We start from the raw sequence: 23,981 nt of genomic DNA, 5'->3' as shown, positions 1-23,981 counted from the left end.
GGCAGAAGCAGGGAGGCAGCCAAAGTCTGCCAAAGAACTGTGGCAAGTTCTCCAAGATGCTTGGAGCAAATTTCTTAAAACACCATGGCAGTGTACCTGAGAGAATTGATGTGTTTTAAAACAAAGGGTGGTCAAACCAAGTATTGATTTGATTTAACACACAAAATGCTGGTGGAACACAGCAGGCCAGGCAGCATTTTGTGTGTGTTGTTGTTTCAATTTCCAGCATCTGCAGATTTCCTCGTGATTGATTATGGGAAACAGAGAAATGGCAGAAGAATTTAATGAGTACTTTAGATCTGTTTTCACTAAGGAAGACACAAGCAATCTCCCAGATGTATGGATGGGCCAAGGACATAGGGTAACAGAGGAAACGAAACAGATTGACATTAGGAAGGAAACTGTGATGAGTAGACTGATGGGACTGAAGGCTGACAAATCCCCAGGTCCAGATGGTCTGCATCCTAGGGTACTAAAGGAGGGGGCCCTGGAAATTGCAGATGCATTGGTAATCATTTTCCAATGTTCCTTAGATTCAGGATCAGTTCCTGAGGATTGGAGAATGGCTAATGTTATCCCACTTTTGAAGAAAGGAGGGAGGGAGAAAACCGAGAACTATCGACCTGTCAGCCTGACATCGGTGGTGGGGAAGATGCTAGAGTCCATTATTAAGGATGAAATTGTGGCATATCTAGATAGCAGTGATAGGATTGGGCTAAGCCAGCATGGATTTACCAAGGGTAAATCATGCTTGACTAATCTGTTGGAGTTTTTCAAGGATGTAACCAGGAAGTTAGACGGGGGAGATCCAGTGGATGTAGTGTACCTCGATTTTCAGAAGGCATTTGATAAGGTCCCACATAGGAGATTGGTGGGTAAAATCAAAGCTCAGGGCATCAGGGGGAAGACATTGACATGGATAGAAAACTGGTTGGCAGATAGAAAGCAAAGGGTAGCGGTGAATGGGTGTTTCTCGGAATGGCAGGTGGTGACTAGTGGAGTGCCACAGGGCTCGGTATTGGGACCACAGCTGTTTACAATTTACGTCAATGATTTGGATGAAGGCATTGAAAATAACATCAGCAAATTTGCTGATGATACTAAGCTGGGTGGCAGGGTGATGTGATGAGGATGTTAGGAGAATTCAGGGTGACTTGGATAGGCTGGGTGAGTGGGCAGATACTTGGCAGATGGCGTTTAATGTGAATAAGTGTGAGGTTATCCACTTTGGGAGTAAGAACAGGAAGGCAGATTATTAACTGAATGGTGTAGAGTTAGGTAAGGGAGAAATACGAAGCGATCTAGGAGTCCTTGTTCATCAGTCACTGAAGGTGAATGAGCAAGTGCAGCAGGCAGTGAAGAAGGCTAATGGAATGTTGGCCTTTATTACAAAGGGAATTGAGTACAAGAGCAAGGAAATCCTCTTGCATTTGTACAGAGCCCTGGTGAGACCACACTTGGAGTATTGTGTACAGTTTTGGTCTCCAGGGTTAAGGAAGGACATCCTGGCTATAGAGGAAGTGCAGCATAGATTCACGAGGTTAATTCCTGGGATGTCTGGACTGTCTTACGCAGAGAGGTTAGAGAGACTGGGCTTGTACACGCTGGAATTAAGGAGATTGAGACGGGATCTGATTGAAACATACAAGATTGAGGCAGGAAATATGTTCCAGATGCTGGGAAAGTCCAGTACCAGAGGGCATGGTTTGAGAATAAGGGGTAGGTCATTTAGGACAGATTTAAGGAAAAACAACTTCTCCCAGGGAGTTGTGGGGGTGTGGAATGCACTGCCTCGGAAGGCAGTGGAGGCCAATTCTCTGGATGCTTTCAAGAAGGAGCTAGATAGGTATCTTATGGATAGGGGAATCGAGGGTTATGGGGACAAGGCAGGAACCGGGTATTGATAGTAGATGATTGGCCATGATCTCAAAATGGCGGTGCAGGCTCGAAGGGCCGAATGGTCTACTTCTGCACCTATTGTCTATTGATTTGATTTAGCTTTTTTACTGTTCCCTTTTTTACTCTTTACAATAAATGTTTTGATATTTAGAAACTTTTTCATTTACAAACATGAGAAAATCTGCAGAATAAAGTACTCAAAATGCTAGAGGAACTCAGCAGATCAGGCAGCATCTAGGGAAAAGAGTAAACAGCCAGTATTTTGAGCCAGTACTCTCAGGATCTTCATTTAATAATTTTTGAAAGCATCTTCACTTTTCAGTTTTTGTATGTGCGCATAGGCTGAAGGACCTTTTCCTCTGTACTGTTTCTTCTAATTGGATTTAATTAAAGGGGCTTGTTGCTGTACCATGAAATGCCTGGCGGTGGCACTGCTAACTCCAAGTTGTTGATAGAAACAGCAAGCTCTTTAAAATATTCTCTTATGGCTTATGCTTGTTCAAATCTTATTTTTGAAAAAAATCAAGTTTGGAATTCTGAAATATTGCACAGCAGACACTTTATTTATAACTGAAGGTATAGAATCATTACTGACTACTATTCTATCAAATAATTTTTATTCGGGTTGGGTTAATGTGAATTTGGGGATGTGGATAAGCCATTGGGTATGCTGAGTTTGTAAGGAGTCATCTAATCAAGTTCAGTAACGTACTCTATATTCGCAGCCTCAAAATTCAATAATAGAATAAATACTTATTCTCTTTTGCAGAAGAAGCTAACATTTTTGGTGAAAATGAGACCTATCCTCGAGCACTGCTACACTGGAACAGAGCAGCAGCACAAGGTGAGATGAACATAAAGAGCCTTGTATAGTGAGTTGTGGTCAGTCTTACTGCAGTTTGATGTTTGAAACCCTAGTGAGTGGAAGGACTTGTTTATTCTCTATTTGAGTCGTTCCTATTTTAAGGCACAAAGCCTTCAGAAACCTGAGTTTATGCACACTTCAAAATGCAAATGCAATGTCCAGTACACTTTAAATTATAAAGTAGCATTCTGTAAAATTCAAATTTGATTGCATGTTGAAGCAGATTTTTTACAAAGCACCTTCCAAAGGTGCTTTTACAAAGCACCTGCACAAGTCATTAATTCCACTTAAACTGTCCTAGGGAGCAGATTAATTTTGGCTGTTTTAATTTGGTTTAGATGCCTGGGGTATGCTGTTTCAGATGAGAATTTTTCATTGTCGTATTAAATGTTCAGTTTCAAAGTGTTCTTGTGTACTTTCTGAATGACACTCAACTGTAACCAAGAAAATTTTAACCAATGCTTTTAACAGTTCTAATCTTTGTAAGCGAGCTGATACACTAATTCTAATTTGGCTACTATATTATTTCCTTAAAATTAAAAGCAGCAAGTCTGTGTTTGATCTAAAGTGCAGTCAGAATAAGGGCAAGATCCACATCTCATTCAGATAGTTCAATAGAAAATTGCTGCAGAAAGCTCGGCGTCTCTAATTTGAGAATAATTCATCTTACTAGAATCTGCTCAAATAACATCTATTGCACTTAAGATGACAAGAATAAAGGAAGAGTACTGGGGGGTGGGGGTGGGCATACATCTTTGTATGATTATGATGAACATCAAGTTCTCAAAGTACTTAAACATTGACTTTTGTTGTAGGTTATACAGTTGCAAGAATCAAGCTTGGAGATTATCATTTCTATGGCTACGGTACAGACATCGACTACGAAACTGCTGTAATTCATTATAGACTTGCCTCCGAGCAACAACATAGTGCACAGGCCATGTTTAACTTGGGCTACATGCATGAAAAGGGTTTGGGCATCAAACAGGTATGCATTTAAAATTATCATTTGTATTTACAGACATGGTTTCAGTTGAAGGATGGTATCACTTTTTGGATCTGTTTGACATGGATTTATGAACATTTGAAGAGGCATAATATGATTAGGAATAGTCATCATGGCTTTATCAAGGACAGGTTGTGCCTTACGAGCCTGATTGAATTTCTTGAGGATTTGACTAAACGCATTGATAAAGGAAGAGCAGTAGATGTAGTGTATATGGATTTCAGCAAGGCATTTGATAATGTACCCCATGCAATGCTTAATGAGAAAGTAAGGAGGCATGGGATCCAAGGGGACATTACTTTGCGGATCCAGAACTGGCTTGCCCACAGAAGGCAAAGAGTGATTGTAGACTGGTCATATTCTGCATGGAGGTTGGTAACCAGTGGTGTGCCTCAGGGATCTGTTCTAAGACCCCTACTGTTTGTGATTTTTATAAATGACGTGGATGAGGAAGTGGAGGGATAGGTTAGTAAGTTTGCTGATGACACAAAGGTTGGAGGTGTTGTGGATAGTGTGGAGGGCTGTCAGGTTACAGTGGGACATTGATAGGATGCAAAACTGGGTTGAGAAGTGGCAGATGGAGTTCAACCCAGATAAGTGTTAAGTGGCTTGTTTTGGTAGGTCAAATATGATGGCAGAATATAGTATTAAAGGTAAGATTCTTGGCAGTGTGGAGGATCAGAGGGATCTTGGGGTCCAAGTAGGATGCTCAAAGCAACTGTGCAGATTGACACTGTGGTTAAGAAGGTGTATGGTGTATTGGCCTTCATCAATCGTGGAATCGAATTAAGGAGCTGTGAGGTAATATTGCAGCTATATAGGACCCTGGTCAGACCCCACTTGGAGTACTGTGCTCAGTTCTGGTCACCTCACTACAGGAAGGATGTGGAAACCTTAGAAAGGGTGCAGAGAAGATTTACAAGGATGTTGCCTGGATTGGGGAGCATGCCTTATGAGAATAGATTGAGTGAACTCGGCTGTTTCTCCTTGGAGCGACGGAGGATGATAGGTGACCTGATAGAGGTGTATAATTTGATGATTGGTTGTATGGATAATCAGAGGCTTTTTCCCCAGGGCTGAAATAGCTGTCACAAGAGGGCATAGGTTTAAGGTGCTGGGGAGTAGGTACAGAGGAGATGTCAGGGGTAAGTTTTTTTACTCAGAGTGGTGATTGTGTGGAATGGGCTGCCGGCAACAGTGGTGGAAGTGGATACGATAGGGTCTTTTAAGCCACTTTTGGATAGGTACATGGAACTTAGTAAAATAGAGGGCTATAGGTAAGCCTAGTAATTTCTAAGGTAGGGATGTGTCCGGCACAACTTTGTGGGCCAAAGGGCCTGTAATGTGCTGTAGGTTTTCTGTGGATTCCCAGCATGGTTTCCAGTGGCTTTGAATTACATCTATATGGAATGCTGTTTAAATTTTATAATCTGGCAGTGTTTCATTACCTGTTACTAATCCAATAAGCAGTCATCTTGTATTATTACTTCATTCCTTGAGTATATTCTCAAATATATTGCCCATATTTAGAGGGCTGTCCTTTTAGAATGGAGATGAGGAATTTCTTTAGCCAGTGCTTGGTGAATCTGTAGAATTCATTGCCACAGGTGGCTGTGGAGGCCTGGTCATTGGGAGTATTTCAGGCAGAGGTTGAGAGGTTGATAAATCTGCAGCATACCACCACCCACACTGGGCCCCCTACATTTTGCCTGCTGGCCCAACCGATCAACAGATGACACAATAGCCACAACACTGCACACCATCCTTACACATCTGGAGAAGGATGCTTGTATGAGAATGCTGTTCTTGAACTACAGTTCAGCATTCAACACCAATTTCCCTCCAGGCTTGACAAGCAGTTCAAAGACCTCAGCCTTCACCTGCCTTGTGCAGCTAAATCCTGGGCTTTCTGTCAGGTTTCCAGCAGGTGGTAAGAATGGGCTCCCTCACCTCTGCCCTTCTGACCCTCAACACCAGAGCCCCTCAGGGCTTTGTCCTAAGCCCCCTCCTTTACTCTCTGCATACCCATGACTTTCTCCACCCACAGCTCCAACCTGCTAATTAAATTTTCTGATGATACTATGTTCATTGGCCTCGTGTCAAATAATAACGAGGCAAATGAGAAGGAAGTCATCACCCTGACACAGTGGTGTCAAGAAAACAACCTCTCAATGTCACAAAAACAGGAGCTGGTTGTGGACTACAGGAGGAATGGAGACAGGCTGACATTGATATCAATGGTTCTGGTGTTGAAAGGGTAAATAGCTTTAAGTTCCTCGGTATAAACATCACCGAGGATCTCACCTGGTCTGTACATACAGACTGTGTGGTGAAAAAAGAAGAGTGCATCTTTCACCTCAGAAGGTTGAAGAATCTTAGCATGACTCCTTAAATCCTAAGAACTTTCTATAGGTGCACAACTGAGAGCATCCTGACTGGCTACATCACTGCCTGGTATGGGAACTGTACTCCTCTCAATCTCAAGACTGCAGAGAGTGGTGTGGACAGCCCAGCGCATCTGTAAATGTGAACTTCTAAGTATTCAGGTCATATACAGAGATGGGTCTGTAAAAAGGACCTGAAGGATCATTGGAGACCTGAGTCACCACAACCACAAACTGTTCCAGCTGCTATCATCCAGGAAACGGTACCACAACATTAAAGCCAGGACCAACAGACTCTGGGACAGCTTCCACCAGGCCATCAGACTGATTAATTCAAGTTGATACAGTTAATTTCTTTATTATATTGACTGTGCTGTTTACATGCTATTTATTACAAATTACTATAAACTGCACATTTAGACAGAGACATAACGTAACAATATTTACTCCATGTATATGAAGGATGTAAGAAATAGTCAATTCAATTGATTATTAATGGCATGAAGGGACACAGGGAGAAGACAGGGAAATGGATCAGCCGCGATGAAATGGCCGAATGGACTAATTCTGCTCCTCTATCTTATGTTCTTTTCTTTCCGATCCGTTAGTTGGAAAGGAAAATTTAATCACGTAGTAATCTCCCGCAATTTAATGTGGTTTTCATGATTAGTCCTTTTAAATGCAACATTTATTATGTATTAAACGTGGAGTGCCATTTTGATCTCAAAGGTTGCCTTTGGAAGTAGTGTAGGAAGTTAATTTGGTAGTTTGCTATCTTGGAGGCTAAAGGAAAGTTTATCTTAGCGAGTGAGTTGGCTATTAGTCTTATCATGTCAGTATATACAGTGTTGAAGTATGGTTATTTAAATTCCATATATTTTGGAATCCTGTTTAAGTACTTTTCTGTACAGTAACATTTCCAGGACCTGGTCATATTTCTGTATGGCAACACTGTCAATTGTATTGAGGAATCATTCTAGAGAATATTGCATATTTAGTTCATAGGAAATTAATCCTATATTCTATCAAGAGTTGATAATTTTAAGACCTTGAACTTCTTCTTTTGAAGGATATTTATCTTGCGAAGCGATTTTATGATATGGCTGCGGAGACCAGTCCTGATGCTCAAGTACCCGTCTTCCTAGCGCTTTGTAAACTGGGAATGATCTACTCGATGGATTACCTGAGTGAAACCAAAGTAAGTAAACAAATGTTAAAGTGCATTTACTCCAATTATTAATATAAAGGATCCTTGTTACCTTATGATTACAACGGAAATTACTTTTTCTTAAATGCAAGTGTAGTATCTAGTGGATGAAATGTTCTGTCAGGAACTTGGTATGATGCCATTATGGAAAATTGCACTTGTATACCCTACGGTGACCAGAAGTTAAACAAAGCTGAGTTTCATCAATATAGGAGAATCGTTTCTTAGAAATCAGCTTTGTAGATGAGACCAGTCCAACTTGAGTAGATTGCCTTTTACTCAAATCTTAATCCCTTTCAGAAAAGAACTTGAGTAACAATGCCCAAAGCTTTTCATGATCCTTGTATTTGTTGGGTAGTTTTCAGAATTCCAAGCAATGGTAAATGGAGGTTTTGAAAGGACATATGAATTCTGGGCAATGTGGCTTTCAAACTGTCTTAGAAGGGTTTTTGTCATCCCACATGTCCGTGCCAGGAATGTCATTATGCTTTCCGTCCGTCCCGTCCCCCCCCCCCCCCCCCCCCCCCGACAATCCTGTGCTATACTTTGCCTCATGGATGTCGCCACCAGTATTGCAGAGCAAAAGCCTTCTCCAGGTGGGGCTTAAACAATCGCTCATGTGGCTGCTTAACTTGTGCAGTTCACCATTAATGTTTCAACTAGGGAATATCCCATCTAGGTAGTTGGGTCAACAAGATCTTTTCATAAAATCCACTTGACGTTTTTGTAGGAATATACTTGGCTCCGCTTTTCTAACCAGATTGGAGCGAGTTGGGACATGCACCGGAAGTATGGTCACATTTACGGGATGCCCCAGAAATCTTCAGACTATGTTGATCGTTGATGTTGAATAACACCTATGAAAGCTATTGAATAGCCTAGATCTAGGGTTCACAGACTCCATAATGCTATTGAGCCATGGCATAAAGTTTGGGAACCCCTGACCTAGATAGAGTGGATGTGGAGAATTGTTCTCTGTAGTGGGGGAGCTTGGGACTCAGAATAGAAGGGTGTACATTTAGAACAGATGAAGAATTTCTTTAGCCAGAGGAGTGAATCTGTGGAATTCATTGCCACAAATGGCTGTGTGGGGCCAAGTCAGTGGGTGTATTTAAAGCAGAGCTTGATTAGTCTGTACATTGAACGTTCTGGGGAAAAGACAATCGAGAATGGGGTTGAGCAGGATATTAAATCAATCATGATAGAATTGTGGAGTAGACTCGAGGCTGAATGGCCTAATTATGCTCATGTCTTACTATCACATTTCATTGTGTTATTTGATGTACAGGTGACAAAGCTAATCTGTTAAAGGTTTGAAAGTGGTCAAAGCTCCTGTTGGGATTTGAAAACTTTCTGGCCTACCCATATTAGTCTTGGTTTAATTCTAAAGCCACACAGTAGTTTTCCATTGTATGAAATTTTGATTTTTTTTTGCAGTTCCGAGAAATATGGATGCAGATTGACTTGGATGCACTACTGGGCCCCGAGTGGGATCTTTACCTCATGACTATACTAGCTCTGCTTTTGGGAACTGTGATTGCATATAGACAAAGGCAGCAACAACCTCGCTTGCGGGCACCAGAACCTCAACGTGGGCAACAGTAGCAAGGATGCAGTCTTGTTCTACCATACCATCAACAACAGTGCAAGAAAAAAGTTCATCTTTAACTTTTATGAAATGCACATTTTCTTATTAAAATAGCCTGTTTTGGGGCTTACCAAGTTTTTAGTTGTTTAGGTCAGTGCCTGAAGAATAGTTTTACAAATGCCACAAAGCTAGTCCATCACCTTTGAAACATTGTTAATTTAACTTGTATTAAATAAATCTCCCAACTTTGAGTTGAACCCAAATTGTTTTCCATGAGGATATAGAAAATCCTGCAAGAATTGTTCTTAGAAGTGCCATTACACAAATATATCGTCACCAAATGAACACGGATCTTTTCCTGCACTTTAGTCGTTTGAATTTGCCAACATTTGCCTCACTGTCAAAGGATTGCTTTCAACAGCCGGTCTGCTTAAGGAGGTTTACACTTGTCGAATGGTGACTTTGTTCCACTTCAGACATCTTGAAATCAGCTATAACTAATGAACAATTTATGGATTAAATTTACTGCAAACCTGAAAACAAATTTCAATTTGGTTATTAATGTGTTGCAGATTTAATGTTTTCCCCAGTTTTGAGTGATTGTATTGTTTTAGTTACCCCATTGGAAAAGGGGTTCTCCTGGTACTCATTTTCTCTGGATTTGACCATTTTGCAAGGCAGGATTTAAAAATACTAAAACTGAACTATTTCATAATAATGTGATAAGGATATTTTTTGAAAGTGTGCAGAGCTGAACCTGAGAGACTAATTTGGTTCTTGACAAGACAAATGTTAATGGAAATAAAGTACTCAATATTTAATGATGGGCAAGTGACAACATGTTTGATATCTTAGATGTCTTAATTGAATGGGGTAATAATTGGAGTTTAATGATGGATTTGAATAACAGCAAATGTAGAGTGCAGTATAGAATTGTGTGTTTACCATTGGGGAACCACTAGAGTGGGGGAGGGAGGGGAAAGCCTAATTCTAGGAAGCCCACTTAAACACTGTCTGGTTGAAAAATCAGTAAAGTGATCTCTGGAGCAAATAGCCCATAAAGATTGCACTTTGTTTTGGGGCATAACTGAACGCTCAAAGCATATGTATTCCCTTTAAAATTGGGATGGGTAGCTGTTGTAAATGTATGATATTGTAAATGCATTGAGGATTTGCTGTGTAAAATTGTTTAAAAATGTTAATAAGTTGTACAAACTTTTTAATATGCAGTCTAATTAGTCATTAAAGTGTATTTAAGCTTGTTTTAATAAAAATATGTAAGTAGCCTAAGACTCTTCATTTCTACATTTAACATTTCTGTATATTTAACACTGAACAATTGAACTGGACAAGGTGCCAGTATCTTCAAGTTGTCAATCTAACCTGTTAAGAGGATGAACTGGGGAAGTGAAATTTTGTCCTTCCTGTTGTCCAACTCATCATTTTTGTCATGCAGTCCCCTATAGTGCTATCATCTAAAAATTTATAAATGGAGTTAGAAGTGTAAGCAATGTAAGATTCTATAATACTAGAAGGAAGATGATGAGAAGAACCAAATAAGATAGGATGATGGTCAAATGAAATCAATGGGGTAGGGGATGTTGGCCCAATAATTTTAGTGTGTGAGTGATGGGCAGATGGAACAAGATGGAGAGGAAAAAAAACGGGTAACTTGGTGCTGGGTGGCAGAATTTGGAAAGGAGAGGGTTGAGAGAACCTGGGTGGATCAGAAGGGTGAAATTAACATTTGATGTGGGTTACCTGAAAATGAGAACTTCAGTGTTGATCCATGATATTAAATTTCACTGAAATCTGAGATTGGGACAACACGGTAGCATAACGATCAGTACAATGCTTCACATTATGAATGACGCGGGTTCAATTCCTGCTGCTGCCTTGTTTGTTCTTCCTGTGACTGCATGGGTTTCCTCCGACAGTCCAAAGATGTATCAGTTGGTTAATCGGTCACTAAGTTGTCCCATGATTAGACTGGGATTAAATCAGGTTTGCTGGGCAGATTGGCTCAAAGGGCTTGCTCCATGCTGTTTCTGAGTAAAATAAAAAATAGTTTGCATTATATCATAGGTCAATGAGCCTGTGCCTGTTTAATTCTATTCCATTGGGTTGTAGACTATCCTGGTGGAACAAGAGGTGTTACATTGCTAGTTTGCGTTTAGGCTCAAATAGCTGAGGAGATGACTTGAGGTCAAAAGGTTGGTGAGGAACTGGGAAGGGAAGATTAAATAAATGCAGATTATTCAGATACTAGAAGTCTGGAGAGAAACATACAAAATGTTGAAGGAATTCCAAGTTGGGCAGCAGCAGTGGAGGAGAATAAACAATTGCAGTTTTGGGCCAGGAGTTCCCAACCTTTTTTTTTAATGCCATAGACCAATACCATTAGGCAAGAGATCCTTGGGCCCCCAGGTTGGGAACCCCTGTTTTGGGTTGATGCCCTTTATCAGATGAAATGACATGCCGCCAGGAGTCTCGAGATGGTCATTAGCATATGCTGCTTGGCAAGTGTTCTCTGCCCCATCTAGTTTCACCCATTCAGTTGATTCTTCTATCCCTGCCCCCACTGGTTTATTTGCCCATCATCCTTCCCTCATCGTTTTCCACTTTCCTGCTAGTACCAGTCATCTGCATTCAGCCATAGTCCTCCAAGCTCCTTCCCTCTATGTACCTATTAAAATACTTAATAAATGTTGCAATTGTACCTTCCTCAAATCATTCCAGGTGCTCACTACTCTCTGTATATTAAAAAAAACTATTTACGTCTCTCCTCTCTTGTATTTGTGCTGTCTAGTTTTGGACTCCTCAACCTTGGGAAAAGACAATGATTGTCCACCTTATCCGTACCACTCATATTCTACAAATTTCCAAGAGGTTACCACTTATTCTGTTGTGCTCCAAGGAATAAATCAGAATCAGGTTTATTATCACTGGCACGTAATGTGAAATTTGTTAACTTAGCAGCAGCAGTTCAATGCAATAAATAATCTATCAGACAGAAAAACATAATAAATAAACAAGTAAATTAATTAGATATATTGAATAGATTATTTAAAATGTGCAAAAACAGGAATACTCTATATTAAAAAGTAGTGAGGTAGTGTCCAAAGATTCAACATTGTCAAATTTGCCATATAACTTAGGTCCTCTAGTCCAGGGATCTTCAGAGATCTGTCCTGCACCCTCCAGCTTGATGATGTCTTTCCTATAACAATACACCAAGTGCAGCCTCACTAACATCTTGTATAACTGCAGTATATTGTCCCTACTCCTAACCTTGCAGCAGCGTTCTCTACAAGAGCCTCTGCAGTTTCTTTCCTGGCCTCCCGTATGGTCTGGGGATGCACTTTATCGGGTTCTAGGGAATTACCCACCTTAATTAGGTTCAGGGCTGCAAATACTTACTGCTTCTTAATATGTGTATGATCCAAGATCTCACTACTTAACACTTACATTCCTTTGTCATCCATAATATCCCTTGTAAACACAGTGGATATAGGCATTAAAAGTCATAACCATCCCCAGTAAGCACATGTAAGCAGCCCTGATAGTTTTTAAGACCTAGTCTTACTCTTACTTGTTTTACTCTTAATGTAATTGAAAACCTCGGGATTATCTTTACCCATGCCTAACAAATCTGTCTTGTATTCCCTTTTTGCCATTCTGATTTCCAATTAAAGCCTCATCTTAAAGTTTTTTAAATATTTGTTGAGGATTCATTCATACTCAGCTGCCTGAAAATGTACACCAACTTTTTTCTTTACAGAGCTTCAGTGTCTCGGCAGCCAGGGTTCCCTGAACAGGGTATGTTCACCCTTCAACCTAACTGGAATACGTGGCCCTGGACTCTGAAAACGTGACCCTTTTAAAAGGCTCTTACTTGCCTACTGTTTCTTTGCCTTTAAATAGAATCAGCCAGTTAAGCTCAGCTGGATTCTGCCTAATGCCCTCAAAGTTGGCCCTGCACGAGTTCAGGACTTTAACCTGTAGACCAGTTCTATCTTATTCCATAACGATGCTTTTGGCAGGCAATCACAGTAAATGGAAAGAAGCACAATAGAATCAATGAAACATGACAAATGGACAAACAGCCAATGTGCAAAAGACAACAAATTGTGTAAATACAAAAAGAAAATAAAAATAATAATAAGGAATGGATATCAAGAACAGATTGTGGTCACTGGACCTAAGGATTTTCCGAACTGCCACTGCAGTTCACCTCCTCTCTGAGAGGAGATGCTGTATTGCAGTTACTCTATATATTGCATGAGGAAACTTCTCAGATGCATCACAAAAACTCTACCTTTCCAGGCCCTCTGCAGTCGGTTGGTCCTGTCATTGCTATAATCAGTGAAAATTCCGACTAGCACACCCTGTGGCGATCCATTTCCTGGCACATCCGAACCAACTCACAATTAGATAGCCTACGGGGGTTTGCGAGCACAGAGCTTTGGAGCCTCTGTGCCACGGGGGGCAGGTTGAGGGAGGCTTAAAAGTGAGGCTGAAGATTTCGAATAAAGTTTTTTCCTTTGACTGCAGTTACCAACTCCGTGTCGTAATTTTAGCGCTGCATGTAGCACACCGCTACAATTGGTGACCCCGACAGTCCAAACGATTTTTGGACCAGAAATGACCGACGCCGCCTCTGTTCATGCGGTTTCGTTGAAACTGCCAGGTTTCTGGACACAGCGCCCGAACCTATGGTTCCAGCAAGCCGAAGCCCAATTCCACGTTCGCCAGATCACCTCAGAAGACACCCGCTACTAATTCGTGGTGAGCTCCCTCGACCAGGACACAGCGGCCCAGGTCGCGGAGTTCGTACAGTCGCCCCCGGCAGACGGCAAGTACATGGAATTCAAAGTCCTGCTCCTCAGGACTTTCGGACTCTCACGGTGCGAGCGGGCTGCCCGTTTACTGCACCTGGATGGCTTGGGCGACAGACCTCCATCGGCTTTAATGAATGAGATGTTGTCTCTCGCCGACGGACACACACCCTGCCTCATGTTTGAGCAGGCATTCCTGGAGCAGCTGCCCGAGGACATATGCCTGCTGCTGTCCGACGCGGATTTCAGTGACCCCCGGAAGGTGGCAGCCCGGGCGGACTTGCTGTGGAACGCCAAAAAGGTGAGCGGGGCGTCCATCGCACAGATCTCCCAGCCACGCTCCCGGCAGCAAACCAGTCCAGGCCTGGCCGCAGAGCCCGCCAACCCCCGGCCCAATGAACACTGGTGCTTCTACCACCAGCGGTGGGGCGCAGAAGCCCGCCGTTGTCGCCCGCCCTGCAAGTTCCTGGGAAACGCCAGGGCCAGCCGCTGCTGATGGCTATGGCGGCTGGCCATCGGGATAGCCTCCTGTATGTGTGGGATAAAAGGTCGGGACGCCGGTTTTTGGTCGATACTGGGGCTGAGATCAGCGTTTTACCTCCGACGAGTTACGACACCCGCAGCAGGGCACCGGGTCCCCTTCCTGAGGGCCGTGAATGGCAGCACAGTAAGGACCAATGGCACCCGTCAGGTGCAGCTACAGTTCGGCTCCAGCCAGTTCACGTGGGACTTCACACTGGCCGCCGTAGCCCAACCGCTTCTGGGTGCGGATTTTTTGCGGGCTCACAGCCTACTGGTCGACCTGCCCAGGAAGAGACTGGTACACGCTGAGACCTTTCAGAAGTTCTCCCTGGGTGCAGCCCAGTTGCCAGCCCCTCACCTCGGCTCCATCACGCTGTCCGACAACGACTTCACCAGGGTCCTGGCGGATTTCCCATCGGTTCTGGCACCGCAGTTCACAGCGGCCATGCCCCGACACGGCGTACAGCACCACATCCCGACCCAGGGACCACCCCTCCACGCCCGCGTTTGGCGGCTTCCCCCGGACAAGCTCCGACTGGCGAAGGAGGAGTTCGAGAGGATGGAGGAATTGGGGATCATCCAGCGGTCCGACAGCCCATGGGCCTCCCCCCTGCACATGGTGCCCAAAGCGACGGGGGGCTGGAGACCGTGCGGCGACTACTGCAGGCTGAACGAGGCTACCACACCGGACCGCTACCCTGTGCCGCACATTCAGGATTTTGCAGCAAACCTGCACAGTGCACGGATCTTCTCCAAGGTAGACCTCGTCCGAGGGTACCATCAAATCCCGATGCATCCTGACGACGTCCCCAAAACGGCTCTCATCACCCCGTTTGGCCTTTTCGAGTTTCTCCGCATGCCGTTCGGCCTGAAGAATGCCGCACAGACGTTCCAGCGGTTAATGGACGCGGTGGGACGGGACCTGGACTTCGCGTTCATCTATTTGGATGACATCCTCATAGCCAGCAGCAGTCATCAGGAGCACCTGTCCCATCTCCGTCAACTCTGCGCCCGACTGAGTGAGTACGGTCTTACAATCAACCCCGCCAAATGCCAGTTCGGACTCGATACCATTGACTTCCTGGGCCACAGGATTACTAAAGACGGGGCAACCCCTCTGCCCGCTAAGGTAGATGCGGTCCGCCTCTTTCCCCGACCCACCATGATCAAAGGCCTTCAGGAATTCGTAGGTATGGTCAATTTCTACCGCCGCTTCCTCCCTTCAGCTGCCCGGATCATGCGCCCCCTGTTCGCCCTGATGTCGGGTCCAAGCAAGGACATTACCTGGGACGAGGAGTCCGCCGCCGCTTTCGTTCAAACGAAGGAAGCTTTGGCGAACGCCGCAATGCTAGTACATCCCAGAATGGACGCCCCTACCGCCCTCACAGTGGACGCGTCAAACACGGCAGTCGGTGGGGTGCTGGAGCAACTCATCGCAGGTCGCTAGCAACCCCTGGCGTTTTTCAGCAAACACCTGCGGCCACCCGAGCTCAAGTACAGTGCTTTTGACCGGGAACTGTTGGCGCTCTACCTGGCAATCCGGCATTTCAGGTACTTCCTAGAAGGTCGGCCCTTCACCGCGTTCATGGACCACAAACCGCTTACCTTTGCGTTTACGAAAGCGTCCGACCCCTGGTCGTCCCGCCAGCAACGCCACCTGTCCTACATCTCTGAATACACGATGGATGTCCGGCACGTCTCGGGTAAGGACAATGTCGTGGCGGATGCGCTCTCTCGCCCTACCGTTCATGCCCTTTCCCAAGGGGTAGACTTTGAGGCACTGGCAGAGGCGCAGCAGGCAGATGAGGAGATTCCGAGTTACAGAACCGCAGTCTCTGGTTTGCAGCTCCAGGACCTCCCCGTGGGCCCGGGTGAGAGGACCCTACTCTGTGACGTCGCCACCGGCCAGCCCCGTCCCGTCGTCCCGACAGCCTGGCGGCGCTGCGTTTTCGACTCCATTCATAACCTGGCACATCCCTCCATCCGGACAACTGTCCGGATGGTTTCCAGCAGGTTCATTTGGCACGGATTCCGCAAACAGGTCAGTGAATGGGCCAAAACGTGCATGCACTGCCAGACGGCCAAGGTGCAGCGGCACACCAAAGCCCCACCGCAGCAGTTCCATCCCGCCCACCGGCGTTTCGACCACATTCATGTGGATATCGTGGGCCCCCTGCCAGTGTCGCGCAGAGCGCGGCACCTCCTGACTATTGTGGACCGGTTCACAAGATGGCCAGAGGCGGTCCCGCTCACCGACACCACCTCCGAATCTTGCGCCCGAGCCCTGATCGCCACCTGGATATCTCGCTTTGGTGTACCAGCCTCCGCATGCCGTTCGGCCTGAAGAATGCCGCACAGATGTTCCAGCGGTTAATGGACGCGGTGGGACGGGACCTGGACTTCGCGTTCATCTATTTGGATGACATCCTCATAGCCAGCAGCAGTCATCAGGAGCATCTGTCCCATCTCCGTCAACTCTGCACCCGACTGAGTGAGTACGGTCTTACAATCCGACAGAGGCGCCCAGTTCACCTCCAGCCTGTGGTCAGCTATGGCCAGCCTTTTGGGGACTCAGCTGCACCACACCACTGCCTACCACCCACAATCGAACGGGCTAGTGGAGCGTTTCCACCTTCACCTGAAGTCGGCCCTCATGGCCCGCCTGCGAGGAGCCAACTGGGTGGACAAGCTTCCCTGGGTCCTACTCGGCATCCGCACAGCGCCCAAGGATGACCTGCACGCCTCGTCGGCCGAGTTGGTATACGGCGCGCCCCTGGTCGTCCCCGGGGAGTTCCTACCAGCCCCAAGGGGGCAAGAGGAAGATCCCGCAGCAGTCCTGGGCAGACTACGCGAGAAGCTCGGTAACCTGGCCCCCATACCCACTTCACAGCACGGGCGGCACCCGACCTGCGTACCCAAAGACCTACAGAACTGTAAGTTTGTGTTTGTACGAAGGGGCGGGCATCGGCCACCGCTGCAGCGGCCATACGAGGGGCCGTTTATGGTGCTCCGGAACTACGGGTCCACGTTCGTGCTGGATGTTGGGGGGAAAGAGGAGGTTTTCACGGTGGACCGCCTCAAACCGGCCCATGTGAACCTGGCGCAACCGGCCGAGTTTCCGGCACCTCGGCGCAGAGGCGACCTCCCAAGCAGGTTCTGGCCCAGACTGTGAACATTGGGGGGGTGTATCGCCGGTTCGGGGGGGGGGGGGGGGGGGGTTATGTGGCAACCCATTTCCTGGCACATCCGAACCGACTCACAATTAGATAGCCTAGGGGGGGTTTGCGAGCACAGAGCTTTGGAGCCTCTGCGCCACGGGGGGCCGGTTGAGGGAGGCTTAAAAGTGAGGCTGAAGATTTCGAATAAAGTTTTTTCCTTCGACTGCAGTTACCGACTCCGTGTCGTAATTTTAGCGCTGCGTGTAGCACACCGCTACAACCCTACTATTCTCATGATATTTCTACCTAAGTGGCTTTGCTAGCTAATTCCTCGAGAATATAATCTCGAAGCACTGCTAATATGTCGTCTCTAATAAAATAGCAGCTTTCAGTCCACTTCATATGTTCCTTGGTCACACATGAACCATCAGTATCCCAGGACATTGAGCTGCCAGCCTTGCCCTTCTCTAAGCCATGTTTCTCTTAGATTGGCCGCTATGTCCCAGTCTCAAGTGACAATCCACTCCTTCAGTTTATGCACCCTATATTCTAAGAGCTTTGTATATGTTGTCTTGAGCTGTTCCCACTCAACTGGACTCACTTTTAAGGTCTCTTCATCTCGATATGTTCTTGATGTGTGTTGCTTATTTATTTACTGTTATTTCTTTTTGTAGTTGCACAGCTTATTGTCCTCTGCACTTTGGTTGAATGCTCTAGTTGTGTAGTCTTTCATTGATTCTGTTATGGTTATTATCATTCTATAGATTTATTGAGTATGCCCACAAGAAAATGAATCTCAGGGTTATATATGATGACATATGTACAAAGTTGTAGTTTGCTAATAAATTTACTTTGAACTTTACCAATCTACTTTGTATTTTCTTTGGTAATGTACAAAGTACTCATTTTCACAAGTCTGCACCATCTTTCCTTTTGTTAAACAGAGCTTGGAATAACTATAGAATCTAATCTAATAATTAGTGGAGTGTTAAGCAGTTAGGTACAAACTATCAAATCATGGTTTGTATTATCACTGTAAGTGTGCTGAGAGCTGATTTATACTGTTGCACCAGCCAAGAGGAATCAAACTGCCATGTTTCATCACATCATTAATTCAAGCAGATTGCTTAATTATATTTGCTTTGCAATATATCAGACAGTTGGTTCTTCTTTGCTAACTGATTTTTTTTTGTTTCTGGTAAATGATATTTAAAAGTGAATACATTTGTTTGAGTTCAGTTATTACATCAAAGTGCATTCAACTTTGGTACGTGGTCATAAACAACATTAATGACAAGAGTTGATAATTTGTCAAATGGATACATCCAGAGAATTAATCCTGTAAACCCCTTTGAAGATGTTTGTTATCATTAGAAACCTAACAGAATCAGTTTTAATTTCATTGGCATTGGTCTTGAATATTTTTGTTATGTGGCAGCAGTACATTGTAATACATAATAGTAACTAAATTGCAGTAAGTAGTATGTGAATAGTTAAATTAAATAAGCAGTGCAAAAAAAAAAAATTGATCATTCAGAAATTGGATGGCAGAGGGGAAGAAACTGTTCCTGAACCATTAAGTCTGTGTTTTCAGGTTCCTGTACCTCCTCTCTAATAGCAGCAATGAGAAGAGGGCATGTCCTGAGTGATGGGGGTCCTAAATGATGCATGCTACCTTTTTGAGGCACTGTTCCTTGAAGGTATCCCGGTTGCTGGGGAGGCTAGTGCCCAAGATGGAGCTGACTGAGTTTACAACTTTTTGCAGCTTATTTCAATCCTGTGCAGCAGCCACCCCCCCCTGCGCCCCCCAAGATTGTGATGCAGCCTGTCAAAATGTTCTCCAAAGTACAGCTTGCTCCAGTGGCTATGGGGAATCAAACTGCCATGTTTCATCACATTGTTAATTCAAAGAGATTACTTAATTCTATTTATGATTATAATCATATTTGTTTTGTTGTATATCAGCCAGCTGTTGCTTGAGCTGTTTTTTTTTATTTGTAACTGCAGAAGAAATGTGCTATTCCAAAAATATAGAACATAGAACTCTATAGCACAATATGGGACCTGCAGCCCATGATGTTGTGGTGACCTATATAAACCTACTCCACAATCAACCTAACCCTTCCCTCTTACAGAGCCCATAACCCTCCATTTATACATCCATGTGCTAATTAAGAGTCTTTTACATGCCCCTATTGTATCAGCCTTGACCACCACTCCAGCACAGTGTGTTCCAGGCACCCACTACTGTGTAAAAACCTAGCGCTGATACCTCCCTTAAAATTTTCTCCACTCAATTTTATTGTTTTATTGAGATTGGATTGAGCGGAACAGGCCCTTCTGGCCTATCGAGTCATACCAGCCAGCAATCCCCTGATTTAATCCCAGCTAATCACAGGACAATTTACAATGACCAATTAACCTACCAATTGGTGCATCTTTGGAATGTGGGAGGGAACTGGAGCACCCAGAGGAAACCCACGCAGTCACGGGGAGAGCATGCAATCTCCTTACGGTCAGCGGCAGAAATTGAACCCGGGTCACTTGTGCTGTAAAGTGTTGTGTTATGCTATGCTATCGTTTAACCTGTACATGATTTCTCTTGTGCTGGTCTTTGCTGCCATAGGTGCCAGCTGTACACCCTAATCATGCCTCCCATAAGCTTATATACTTCTATTGAGTTGCGTTTCATCCTCGCTCACTCCAAAGAGAAAAGCAGCCTATCTTCATAACACATTTCTCTAATCCTGGCAAATCTCCTCTACTTGCTCTCTAAAGCTTCCACATCTTCCATTAAAGAGGTAACAACAACTGATTCATATTACAGTGTTAATGGTAACAGCAGTTAGCGCAACACTATTATAGCTGGGGCATCAGAATTCAGACTTAGTACTTGTGTCCTCTGTAAAAAGTCCTGTACATCCTCCCCATGGAATGCTTCAGTTTTCTCCAGGTCCCCTGGTTTCCTCCCATGGTCCAAAGATGTACTGGGTAGGTTAACTGCTTATTGTAAATTGTCCCATGACTAGATTAGGGTTAAATCGGGATTGTCGGGGTCTGCCAGGCAGTGCAGCTGGAAGGGCCTATTCCACACTGTATCTCAAAGTAAACTGCCGTTCCTTTTCGCACGCTGTGGCACATCAAGTGGTATTTTTTGCTGCTCCTTGGCACTTGTCTGTTTTTCACAAGATGGAGTTGCTAGTTCAAAGCTCAACCCAGCACGGGTGGAAAGCATGCAAGGGGTCAGCCGGATTTGAACAAGGGACCACATGCCTCAAAGTCCAGTGCTGGTATCACTGCACCACTAGCTGGCATCTGAATAATTACATAAACAATATTCATTTACTCAAAATACTGTTGTCTCTCCATTCATCAGTCAGTAGATAACTGGGAATGAAGATTGTAATCTCTAATAGCATTTATCTTCCTTTGGATAATCCAAAGATCAAGTTCTTCACACAAAGATGTGGGTATATTGAACAGGCTGGTAGAGTAAGTGGTAGAGACAGATACAATTTTAACATTTAAAATGAGCTGAACTCTTTCCCACCACCCAGGTGTCATCACATATAAAGGGCCAGTAGCATTATACTGTTTACTTTTTAACATTCACTTTTTTTTTTATAAAAAGAGTGATATGGATGAAATGCAGACAAAGTGGGGTAACTCAAGATTAGTCCTGATCAGCATGGACAAGTTGAGCCAGAGTGCCCGTTTCTGAGATACTATTCTATTATCCTCCAAGAGGACCAGAACCTCTTGTTTGGAGGCTAACGCGCTTCAATGGTCTGGAGAGCTGGAGTCAGGGCTTTGTGCTTTGGCTCTTGGTAGGACAGAAAGGTCAAAGGGTAGGGGCCAGATTAAGAGTGGCCACTAGTCCTCCAGATCAGGGCTAACAACCCTGACTGGTAAAACAAACCTATTATGAAAACAGCAATGGAAAATCCTTCAACATCTGTCTGTGATGGTATTTCGGAATCTCCACCTGGGACTTGCATGACTGACAATAGTGAAAACCGCGAGGAAGCTACTGACGCAATGAAGGAAGCCGTGGCCACTGCCAAAGAGGTGGAGGACCTTCATTGGTGTCCTGAACACCATCAGAGCTGGGCATATGACATTATTTTAATCAGGAATTTGAGATGAAATGCATGATATATTACCAATGCATAAAGAAATACTGCTAATTAAATTTTCACTTCCATTGTTAAATTTTTTCTATAAATCTATGCTTAAAATGCAGGCTACATATATTGCAACTCGGTAGCTGAAGGGCCGGTATGACTGTGACTTTATTCTCATCTATAAGCATGGCTGCAAAGGCACACACATAAAATGCTGGGGGATTTCTGAATCTGAACCTGAATTTCTTACCCATGCTCTTTAATTAGGAATGATAAATTCTCATTGAAAATGTGCAAACAATCACACAAAGCAGTCCTCAACCTACAGAGCTGTGGTACAACCAAAATCCATTTATATTTATTATTGATTTCTGCTTACTTTTCAGTGCAATTTAACAAACAATTTTAGAATTGTTCAGAATAGAATCTTTGTTTTTAAAGAGATTGGACTGCTTTTACCACAGGTATCTGAACAGACAAAGGGAAGTCAGATCACAAAGGCAGAACTCATGACAATCAAATACCCACTGGCCCTTGTCCAATGGAATTGTGCTGTGCTGATACAGCCTTTCTTCTTCTGCAGAAAGGAAACTGATTATACTCAGCCTATTCATGTGCATTTTCATGTTGTCTAAAATGTATTAGCTTCCCCTCATGAATATCAACATAACAATACTTGAAAGGTCAGGATCTTAGGAAGCCAGGCATAAATAAGAGAGTGCAACAAAAAAAATAACAAATAACCAATTATCCCAGGCATTCACCAAAGCTAAGTGGAATTTACAACTTGTCATAACAAGCTGCTGTAAGAGATTGTTCATAATGGAACAAGAGAAATTCGGGTTAATGGGATTCCTCAACTCTGTTTATTCACAGAAGTACTACTTTGTCATTAGTTGGTGAGTTATTACAGAGAGCTGAATGCACATGGTTTTCCATTGGAATTGGTTTATTGTTGTCGCATGTACCAAAAGGCAATACAGGAGCAGATGCAATTTCCTTTATGATTAGGTCGAATGCTTCTTGAGATGCAGTAGTCCACGTGCCTCCAAATGGATTCTTTTGGATTATGATTACTGACTATCATTCTTTACCTCGGAGTTCCTTCTGGCAGCTGGGTACCCCAATGTCAAATCATTGAGCGGCTTAATTTTACAAGAAAAATCCTTAAGTCGGTTGTAAAATCCAATATATCCAAGGAAGAACTTCAATTCCCTCAGATTTCTGAGACTTGGCCACTGCTATCTTGCCAGATGCAGTTAGGAAGTTAGCTGTACCACATCACCAGCACCTGTGGTCTGAGACTGTATAACAGCACATTGTTTGATTGTTCCTAAATGCCTTTTCATGCATGCAGTTCTGGAAGCATGCTCGTCTTCCTCGGTGTGTAGAAATGTCAATTGCTTGGGAAATTATGGCAGGTTTTGTTTTTTTCTGATCCAGCTACAGCTCTAAGATTGGGGAGCAGTCCCAACATCGTCCACAAAATTGCTGTAAGAGATGCTTGTTAGCCTCAGTTTCAGCAACTCTGCCTCACTTTACAGTCTGAGTCAACGTTACCTGTAGCCGCTGTAGATAAGCAGACAGTTTTTCACCTGTGTTTTGTACTGTATTCATAAATTTCATGAATAATTCATCACCATCTTCCACGAAGGCAAAAGCTGAATCTAGGAATTGTGCATAAACAGGCAAAACTCCAGAGCTTATTGACGATGTCAGAAGCTGGTGGAAGAATACCTTCACATATTTTCCCGTGTAATATGAAGATCAGACACTCTTGGGTCTTGCAAGAGCAGTTCAATACTAGAGCACCAAATCTCATAATCCGCCTCATTAGATGGATGAGGGGCTCTATCAGAAAAGGTTTGGAGTCTCACTGGTGGGTTACCATGAGCCATCAAGTCATTAATGCGCACAATGCGCTCCACTACGACTCTTTGAATATCTTGATCACTGGTTTGTATTACAGGGACCGAGTTATTCTGCATAACAGCTAGAGCCATTTCTGACTGGTTAGTATCAGAGGAGCCTGCTCTGAAACTATTCCCCTACTCTCGATAATAGGCGTTTCACAGATCTGTGCTAACATCTCTCTCAAGATTTCTTCATAATCTTTCCCTCTGCACTTTCCTAAGGTTTTCAGCTCACCAAGGTAAGCTTGAGTGATGTCTTTTCCAACTTTGAGTGTAAACACTGGCAAAAGTAACTAGATGGTAGGAGACATTTTGGTCACCGCTTGCCTGTTGAGTGTGGGCTGGAGATCCTGCACTACTGAGCCAGAATTGTACTCTACTATGAGGGACTCAGGAGATTCTGCTCCGGACTCAGTTAGAGGAATAACTCTGGCAACTGAACCATATCCTTCTCGAAAGTCTGGTACTTCATTTTTT

General features: G+C 44.0%; 1 protein-coding gene across 1 annotated transcript in view; it reads left to right on the top strand.

Moving 5' to 3' along the window:
• sel1l (SEL1L adaptor subunit of ERAD E3 ubiquitin ligase) overlaps positions 1–10,233 on the top strand; it is a 60,664-nt gene extending 50,431 nt beyond the window's left edge. The window contains exons 18-21 of the mRNA XM_059962461.1: positions 2,669–2,743; positions 3,580–3,752; positions 7,224–7,352; positions 8,799–10,233. Of these exons, the coding sequence (XP_059818444.1) occupies positions 2,669–2,743; positions 3,580–3,752; positions 7,224–7,352; positions 8,799–8,966 (545 nt within the window). The 3' untranslated portion in view covers positions 8,967–10,233. The remainder of the gene's footprint in view (positions 1–2,668; positions 2,744–3,579; positions 3,753–7,223; positions 7,353–8,798) is intronic.
• Positions 10,234–23,981: the final 13,748 nt, after the last annotated feature.

This window comes from Hypanus sabinus, chromosome 2, assembly GCF_030144855.1.
Source record: "Hypanus sabinus isolate sHypSab1 chromosome 2, sHypSab1.hap1, whole genome shotgun sequence".
NCBI lineage: Eukaryota > Metazoa > Chordata > Chondrichthyes > Myliobatiformes > Dasyatidae > Hypanus > Hypanus sabinus.
The sequence above is the reverse complement of the archived record's forward strand: the minus strand, read 5'-3'. Positions and strand labels throughout refer to the sequence as shown.